Consider the following 9,232-nt stretch of genomic DNA (forward strand, 5'->3'; position numbering starts at 1 on the left):
TTTTTTTTTTTTTTTTTTTTTTGCACTAACAAAATAAACAACAAAACTAGTACTTTCATGGCATTTTCCACCCCCTCTTGGAAGTCCCCTTGGACACCTCTGTCTCAGGTACCCTTCGTATTCAGCCTCCCCCATGGCAATGTTTAGGAAAATTAATTTGCGATCACACCAGGGTATTGACATCCACACCCGGGCTCGTGTACTTGCTTGGGGTGGGGGAGACAAAGAGAAAATGAGAAATCACCCTCCGGGGGGAAGACCACACCACAATCCCTTCTCCTCCATTCTCCTCTTGGGATTTTGGGCACACACATGCCTGGCATGTTTTTCATTTTCTTTCTCTCTCTTTCTCTTTTTTTTTTTTTTTTTAAAGAATTATTTTATTTTTCTTTCTTTTTTTCTTTCTTTCTTTCTTTTAATTTAACCAGAAGGGATGGGGGAGGGGAGTGAGAAAGCAAACCGCCAGGTCCAGGACTTGAACTGCAGTCAGCCATGTAGAAGTCCAGCGTCCTTAACCACTACGCCACCTGCTGGCCCCTCTGTCTTCTTTCTTTCTTTTCGATTTTTGTTATAAGGCGTGTGCACTTGCCCAAGAGAAGGGAGAGAGAGAGAGAAAGTGAGAAATCACCCCCTCCAGGGGGATGACCATGCCACAATTCTCTCTCTATTCTCCTTTTGGGATTTTGGGCACGCCCATGCCTGGCAATGGTTTTCATTTTCTTTCTCTTCTGTTTTTGTTTTTAAAGGTTTTTCTTTTAAGAATTATTTCATTCAACCTTATTTCTTTCTTTTTTTTTTTTTTTAAGGTTTTTCTTTTAAGAATTATTTTATTCAACCTTATTTATTTAATTATTTTCCCTTTAATTCGACCAGAGAGAGAGAGAAAGTGAGAAAGCAAGCCACTGGGTCCGAGACTAGAATCAGTTGAGAGTCCAGCGTCCTGAACCACCCTGGCACCCTGCTGGGCCTTTTTAGATTTCTGTCATAGGACACCTGCACTTACCAAGAGGAGAGGAGACAGCGAGAAAGTGAGGGGGTGGCCACACTGCAGTCCGTCCTCCTGGGATTTTAGGCGCGCGGGCACACACACCTGGCATGACTTTCATGCCACCAGTCTGAGACTTAAACCACAGTCCACCATATGAGATCCAGCACCGTCCCCACCACTGCACCCGCTGGCCCACCTATTGCAGTGTAAGAGGCTTATTTTCAAGTTGGCATAATGACTATGTTGCTGGACTCCCATGTAGTGGACCGCGGTTCGAGTCCCGGACCTGGTGGCTTCAACTCACACTGGGCGCGTGTGTGTGCGTGCACAAGCCCTGGAGAGAAAAATGGAGGAGAAGGGATTGCGGCGTGGCCATCTCGCTTTCTCTCTGTCTCTTGTCTCTCTCTGACCCATGGGCCCTATAGCAAAAACAAAAACAAAACCTCTCCAAAAGGAAAAAAAAAAATAAAGATGCCTATTTCCAAGTCAGGTCCTGTTCTGGCCTTCCTGGGAAGGTCACGAATGGGAGGAGGCCCTTGTTTCCCCCCCACAAGTGCAAACACGACCCCTTTCGCGCCCCTCCCCCCCCACCCAGGGGCGGTCACAGGAGCGAGGACGAGCGCGTGCGCGCTTCCCCGGACGTCTTGGAGGCCGTGGCGCCCCCTGGCGGTCGGCCACAGAGCGCTGCCCGCACCTTGTCCCTGAACTCGGCCGACACGTAGTAGTACACGAACGGGTCCACGCAGCTGTTGAGCGTGCTGAGCGCCAGGCTGGGCACGTAGGCGCCGTACAGGTCGCCCCAGGCTTCCGGGCTGGGGTTGGAGTAGTGCAGGAGCAGCAGCACGTTGCTGGGCGCGAAGAACCCCACGGCCGAGGCCAGCACCAGCGCCGTGAGCCGCAGCGCGTGGCCGTAGCGCTGGCCGCCGGCCGCCAGCGCGCGCAGGGTGGCGCCGTAGCACAGCGCCATGGCCAGCAGCGGCAGGAAGCAGCCCAGCAGGGCCAGGCAGGTGAAGGCCGGCCTCCAGTAGGAGGCCTGGGCGTCCAGGGGCAGCACGTCGTGGCAGAGAATCCGATCGGAGTCCGCCAGCCGGAAGGTCTGCTGCTGCAGGGCCAGGGGCAGCGCCAGGGTGGCCGCGGTGAGCCAGGCGGCGACGCACAGCCCGGCGGCCAGAGGGCGGCCCCGGAGGACGCGGGAGCGCAGAGGGTGCACCAGGGCCAGGTAGCGATCGAGGCTGACGGCGGCCAGGAGCAGCACGGAGCCGTACATGTGGCCGTAGAGCGCGGCGGTGGCCAGGCCACAGGCGACCTCGCCGAAGGGCCAGCGCTGGCCCCGCACGTGGTAGATGAGGGCACCGCGGCGAGCAGCAGATCGGCGGCCGCCAGGTTCATGAGCAGCAGCGTGGACGGCAGCCGGGGCACCCGCGTGGCCAGCACCCACAGTGCCACCCCGTTGGCGGGCAGTCCCACCGCCAGCACCAGCCCGTAGAGGGCGGGCACCAGGCTGGTGATCACCCAGCCCAGCAGCAGCGCCTTGGAGCTGTTGGGGATCACCACCGTCTTGTTGGCTGACAGCAGGCCTGGGAAGCTGCGGGGCTGGCCTGAGGGGCCCCATGTGCTCTCTGCAAGGGACAGAGGTGACCACTCTCAGCTGGTGCCACCGCCCTTGCCTGGAGGGTAGGAGGGCAAGGGCGGTGGAGGCCCTCCCATCTAAGCCACCCCCTGGAGCTGAAGATGGACAGGGACGCTGAAGAAAATGGCCCAGAGACCAGCAGTTAGCATAATGGCTATGTCGCTGGACTCCCATGTAGTCCAGCAGTTCGAGTCCCGGACCCGGCAGCTTAAACTCACGCTTGGCGCGTGTGCGTGCGTGCGTGCCCAAGATCCCGAGAGGAGAATGGAGGAGAAGGGATTGCGGCGTGACCATCCCTCCTGGGGGGTGATTTCTCGATTTCTGTCTCTCTGTCTGTCTCTGTCTGGGGAGTGCATGCGCCCTATAGCAAAAACCTATCAAAAAAAAAAAAGAAAAGAAAAGGAAGAAGAAAATGGCCCAGTCCCATGGGATCAGGACAGAGGCAGCGGGATGGGAAGGACTGGGCTCCCCCGTCTCTGACTTCTGGGTCCCCAGCTTCCTCTGTGCTACACCCCCCGAGCAGGGCCCACAACACTCACCATTACCTCTTTCTTGGCTACCGACCTCACCCTCGTTGTCGTAGATACTGGGGGTCTCCGTGCCCCCCGCCAGGCTGAGCCCCTGCAGCCCCAGGGCCCACAGCAGTGGGAGCCCCTGCATGCTGGTCGGGCTGAGTTCTGCCGTTCTGGGATCCCTCCTGGGGCTTCCTGCCTCGCTGGACCCCCACCCGAGCTTCCGGAGCTGGGTGTCCAGAGTGAGATAAAGCCGGAAGTCGCAGCCCCTGTCCCCACAAACCCACGAGGGCCCAAGTGTGGGTGAGGGCAGCCGGCGGCTCTGGGTCACTCGGCCTAGCTGGGGCGCCTCGCCCAGAAATGTAGGTGCTGGGACTGCAGGGAGGGGCTTCTGGACAGCGGCCCCCACCCCGTCCAGCCAGGAAGCAGCTGCGGACCAAGTGGCTGCTTCCTGCAGGCCAGGCATATCTGCAGTTTCTGTTTCCACGACAGCCCTGCTCCCCAGGTCACCCCTGCTCCCGCGGGAGGCTCTTACTGAAGCTCCCCCACCCCACCCCCACTCTTCTTGTCTCCCTAGGTCAGAGGTCAGAGTGGGTGAGTGACACCCTGCTCCTAAGTACCCCTGAAGCTGTCCCAGAACCAGCAGTTGGCATAATGGCTATGTCGCTGGACTCCCATGTAGTCGACTGCGGTTCGAGTCCTGGACCCGGTGGCTTAAACTCACTGGCCCACCCCCACCCCCAGCCGGGCGCGTGTGCGTGCGTGCCCAAGATCCCGAGAGGAGAATGGAGGAGAAGGGATTGCGGCGTGGCCACCCCTCTGTGTGGGGCCAGCACGTGGCGTGGTGGTAGAGGTGCTGGACTCCCATGACGCTGACTACAGTTTGAATCCTGGACCTGGTAGCTTGCTTACTTTCCCTTTCTCTCTCTCTGGTCAAATTTTAAAAAATAAGAACAAATAAAATATAATTCTAAAACAAACAAACAAAAAAAACCACTTCCTGTGGAGTTACCAGGTGGCATGGTGGTTGAGGTGCTGGATTTCCATGAGGCCGATCAGTCAGTTTGAGTCCTGGACCCAGCAGCTTGGCACACACCCAGGGCGTGTGCGCATGCCCAAGAGGAGAACGGAGGAGTAGGGATTGGGTATGGCCATCCTCCCTGGGGGGTGATTTCTCACTTTCCCTCTCTCTCTGTCTCTCCAGTGAATGCACACGCCCTTATAGCAGAAATCTCCAAAAACAAAACAAAACAAGCACTGCATGCACTTAGGGGGTCAGTAGATGGTGTGGCTGAATCCCACATGGCTCACTGTGTGGTTCAAGTCCCAGACCCGGCGTCTTGAAAGACAAGCTGGGGGGCCGGCAGGTGGCATGGTGGTTAAGAGCACTGGACTCCCACATAGGCAACTGTGGTTCGAGTCCCGGACCTACAGGCTTGCTTTCTCCTCTTCCCTCTGTCTCTCTTGCTCTCAATGTATCCCTCTCTGGTCAAATTAAAATAAATAAGTGAATAAAGAAAGTTAAATAAAATAATTTTAAAAAAGAAAGAAAGACAAGTTGTGTGTGCGTGCGTGCCCAAGATCCCGAGAGGAGAGTGGAGAAGGGATTGCGGCGTGACCATCCCCCTGGGGGGTGATTTCTCGCTTTCTGTGACGTGGCCATTTCCTGCCTCCAGGACCTCTAATCTAGTCACACACTTGAGGACTCTGGACCAGCCAGGAAGTGAACAAGCAGAGTCCTAATGGGGTCAGTCCTTCCTCCCTTCCCCCGGCACAGGGAGGGGAAACTGAGGCCTGGGGGTTGCCGGAGGGGGCAGGGGGCTCAACCGGAAGCCTCTCCCCTGCGTCTGGACAATCCCCACCGACGCCCCAGGGCTAACACAGCCCGACGTGCGTCTTTCTGTGATGCACACCCCGGGGTGCTCGTTCAGCAAAAAGGAAAACCAGGCTGGGAGCCCCGCCCCTTCAGTGTGAGTGGGCGGGGCCCATGCTGGGGGCGGGGCGCCTGGGACACCGCGCAGGACGCCGGGCGGGGCCGTTTGGCATTTGCCCATCGACGGTGACGCACATGCTCTTAGACTCAAGGAGGCCGTGTCTGGGAATTCACGCCAGACACACACGCCCAGGAAGGCGCCTGCACGAGGGCATGCACAGCCGCACGGAGCGGGTGCACCGCTCAGCCTCTCTGTGGACCTGCCTGTGGGAAGGGAGGCCCCAAAGAGGATCCTGGCGTTTTCTTTTTTTTTTAAATAATTATTTATTTAGGACCAGTAGTTGGCATAATGGCTATGTCGTTGGACTCCCACGTAGTCGACTGCGGTTCGAGTCCTGGACCCAGTGGCTTAACAGGCGTGTGTGCGTGCGTGCCCAAGATCCCGAGAGGAGAATGGAGGAGAAGGGATTGCGGTGTGGCCATCCCCTCTGGGGGGTGATTTCTCTTTCTGTCTGTCTCTCTCTGGCAAGCACACGTACTCTATAGCAAAAACCTCTTAAAAATAATTATTTAATTTATTCATTAATTTATTTTAATTTGACCAGAGAGAGGGAGAGGAAGGTGAGAAAGCAAGCCACCAGGTCCAGGACTCGAACCATGGTAGTCATGTGGGAGTCCAGCACTGTAACCACCATGCCTTCTGCTGGTCCCTCGTGATTCTTTATACTGTTGGGATTTTCTGTACTGAGTCTTACTTTCCATAAAATCTCTGGCCACACCACAGTCCCTTCTCTTCCATTCTCCTCTCGGGATTTTGGCCATGCACGCATTCGTGCCTAGTGTGAGTTTCAAGCCACTGGTTCCGGGACTCGAACCATGCTTGGCCATGTGGGAGTCCAGCAACGTAACTGCAACGCCATCTGCTGGTCCCTTTATTTTTAAAGTTTTTGCCATAGGGTGCATGCGCTCTCTGGAGAGACAGTGAGAAGGAAAGTGAGAAATCACCCCTGGGGTATGGCCATGCTGCAATCCCTTCTCCTCCATTCTCCTCTCGGGATTTTGGCCATGCACGCATTCGTGCCTAGTGTGAGTTTCAAGCCACCGGGTCCGGGACTTAAACTGTGGTCAACCATATGGGAGTCCAGTGACATAATCACTATGACATCTGCTGGCCATTATTATTAACTTTAATTTATCTTTTTAGAGAGGTTTTTATATAGGGCACGTATGCTCGCCAGAGAGAGACAGAGAGACAGAAAGCGAGAAATCACCCCACCCCAGGGGGGATGGCCACGCCGCAATCCCTTCTCCTCCATTCTCCTCTCGGGATCTTGGGCACGCAAGCACACGTGCCCAGCGCTGAGTTTAAGCCACCGGGTCTGGGACTCGAACTGCGGTTGACTATATGGGAGTTCAGTGACATAGTCATTATGCTAACTGCTGGTCTCAATCAGCTTCAATCTTGTCACCTTCTTGGGGACACAAGCCCCACCCTCACAAGGGCATTGGGTGTGTCCATGGGGGTGATATCCCAGCGGCCACCTGGGAGACCTGTCCGTCTGCTATCCTGGGACCAGGTGCCATTGCTGGGAGCTGCAGCTTTTCCAACAGGGGAAGTCTCAAGGTGGAAGTGAACAGGAAGCACCCAGGGTGTCCACAGGATGTCGTGGGACGTGGGCCCTCTGGCGGTGGGGTGTGTGTGTGGGGAAGACTGACCCAGCTCACTCTGAGGGGAGGGGTGCAGACCATGGGGCCGCAGGGGCCCCAGAAGGGGAGTCAGCCAGGCCCAGTGTGTCTCCCAAGCTTCTGGGTCCAGGACTTGAACCACAGTGGGCCACGTGGGACCCAGCACCTCAGCCACTACCCCACAGAATGGCCCCACACATCATGGATCGTAAAGCACAATTTTAACGCACGACACCCAGATAAAGGAGACATTTTCAATTCTGAATGTTAAAACTGAGGGAAGAATATTCTAGAAAATGGGCCAGCAAGTGGCGTGGCGAAGGTGCTGAACTCCCACATGGCCAACTATGGTTCGAGTCCCAGATCTGGAGGCTTGGAAGCCATGCTGGACACGTATGCATGTCCAAAATCCAAGGGGGAGAGGAGAATGTGGGGGGTGTTGCAAGAAGGGGGGATTTCTCACATTCCCTGTCAGCCTGTCTCATTCTGAAGAGCGCATGTGCCTTATGGCAAAAACTTAAAAATAAATATGGGACCAGCAGATGGCGTCATGGTTATGTTGCTGGACTCTCATGTAGCTGATCATGGTTTAAGACCAAGACCGGCTGGGGTAAATTCACACTGGGGGCCAGCAGGTGGCGTGGTGGTTAAGGGCACTGGGCTCATGGTTTGATTCCTGGACCTGGAGACTTGCTTTCTCATTTTCTCTCACTCTCATTCTGTCCCTCTCTGGTCAAATTAAAATAAATAAAAGTTAAATAATTCTTTAAAAAACAAAATTTCACACTGGGCATGTGTGCATTTGTGCCCAAGATCCCAAGAGGAGAATGGAGGAGAAGGGATTGCGGCGTGGCCATCCCCCCTGGGGGGGTGATCTCTCGCTTTCTGTCTCTCTGTCTCTGTTCTCCTGGTGAGTGCATGCACCCTAGTGAAAACCTCTCCAAAAAAAAACCCACAAGAAGTCCGGGCAACGCTCCAGTATCAGCCTGTGGGTGAAAGGGGATGACCCGGTGGGGCCCAGCTCGGCCATTCAGGCCAACCCGAAGCCCCTGGAGGTTCCGGAAACAGGGACCCCGGCACAGGGAGGGCGCTGTTTGCTTGCTGAGGACGCAGCTGGCTGCAGGCAGCAAGAGCTGGCCTGGATTCTGGCAGGAAACGACCGATAGTCCCTCGCGGCTTTAGGTCAACGTTTAATTTCGAACTTTAATGTGCAAATAAATAGAAAAGGAGGACTACATTCAGAACAGCTGCGAGGGAAGGGCAGGCCCCAGAACAGAGTCCTCAAAACGGAAGAGACGCTCCCTAGAAGCATGCGGGGTTCGAGAGGGGCTGCAGGGAAGGGCATGGCGGAGTCTCAAGGTGCCACCGGGCCCAGATGGCTCCACCCTGGGGACAGGCCAGGCACAGAAAGGGCCGTGGGCTTGGCGAGGATCACCGGCGGCCCGGAGGACCTGGCTGAGGAATCCGGGTAGTCCAGGGACCTCCTTTGCAAAGAAAGATGGTACCCAAGTGCCCCTGACCCACCTGCACTTGGGGAGAACCAGGGGGCGGCCTGGGCCGGGCCTCAGCCTTGGAATCGCTGGGGCCCGAAGTCGAAGGCGTCGGGAGTCTCGGGTTCCACGGGAAACTTCTAGAAACACGCTTCTGCTTCCCGAGATCATGAGTTTGTCGCATCTCTGCTGTGGGCGGATGGGGGCGATGGCCGGACAGAGGCAGCTTGTGGGTTGCGGGGGATCACCAGTCTGTGGCGGGATTGGGGGGCTCTCTTGGTGGTTTAGAGAGAGTTTGAGAGAGCTGGGATTCTTGGCACAGAAAGTCCTGGGTGGCTCCGAAGGGAAGAAAGCGACCCATGGGGCACCCACGGTGTGGGTCCTGGGACGGGCAGAGGTTGGGCTGCCCAGCTCCTTGGGTGGCAGCTGCAGGAACTGGGGTATTGGGGCAGATTCATGGGGGTTCGGAGAGAGAGATCTCCCCCCCAAGAAGCCTCGGGACTGGGCCTCACAAAAGTTACAACCACTAAGAGGACGTAAAGGAATAAATAGATGCGTGTGCGTATATGTTTCTAGAATGTTCACTTCGGGTGCATGACCCTGACCCTGGGCCTGTCCGGGGCGGGGCCGCGCAGGCCTGGAGGGAATGTCGGAGGAGCCCTCTCCGAACCCTCTCCCCTCACGGGCTCAGCCCGGCTGCCCGATCCACACCTGGCATGGCGTCTGTCATCCAGACCGGGGTCTTCGACGGCAGGTTTTGTCGCGACGTCAGGATGGGACCCCGAGGGTTTGGCTTTCGGAGTGACCACTGGGTCAAGCTGACACCTGAACCGTGGGGCGTCTCTGGTGGGTCTCAGGACACTTGGAAGGATTCACTTTTCAAGTGACTCCACTCAGGGCCCGGCCCCTCCTTCGCAAAGTCCCTTGGACGCGAACCTTGTCCTGTGACGTTTCCAAAACACCATACGGCCACAGGCCTGGTGGTGCCTCCCG

The 9,232-nt window shown here is 56.5% G+C and overlaps 1 protein-coding gene across 1 annotated transcript; it reads right to left on the reverse strand.

The window, feature by feature from the left end:
- Positions 1 to 1,343: 1,343 nt before the first annotated feature.
- On the reverse strand, positions 1,344 to 3,771 carry F2RL3 (F2R like thrombin or trypsin receptor 3). Its single transcript, XM_006147143.2, is given in 3 exon segments — positions 1,344 to 2,335; positions 2,338 to 2,607; positions 3,158 to 3,771. Coding segments are annotated over 3 exon segments (1,455 nt in total). The 5' UTR covers positions 3,597 to 3,771; the 3' UTR covers positions 1,344 to 1,589.
- Between the last annotated feature and the right edge of the window lie 5,461 nt (positions 3,772 to 9,232).

This window comes from Tupaia chinensis, unplaced genomic scaffold (genome assembly GCF_000334495.1).
Source record: "Tupaia chinensis unplaced genomic scaffold, TupChi_1.0 Scaffold000201_1, whole genome shotgun sequence".
Lineage (NCBI taxonomy): Eukaryota > Metazoa > Chordata > Mammalia > Scandentia > Tupaiidae > Tupaia > Tupaia belangeri.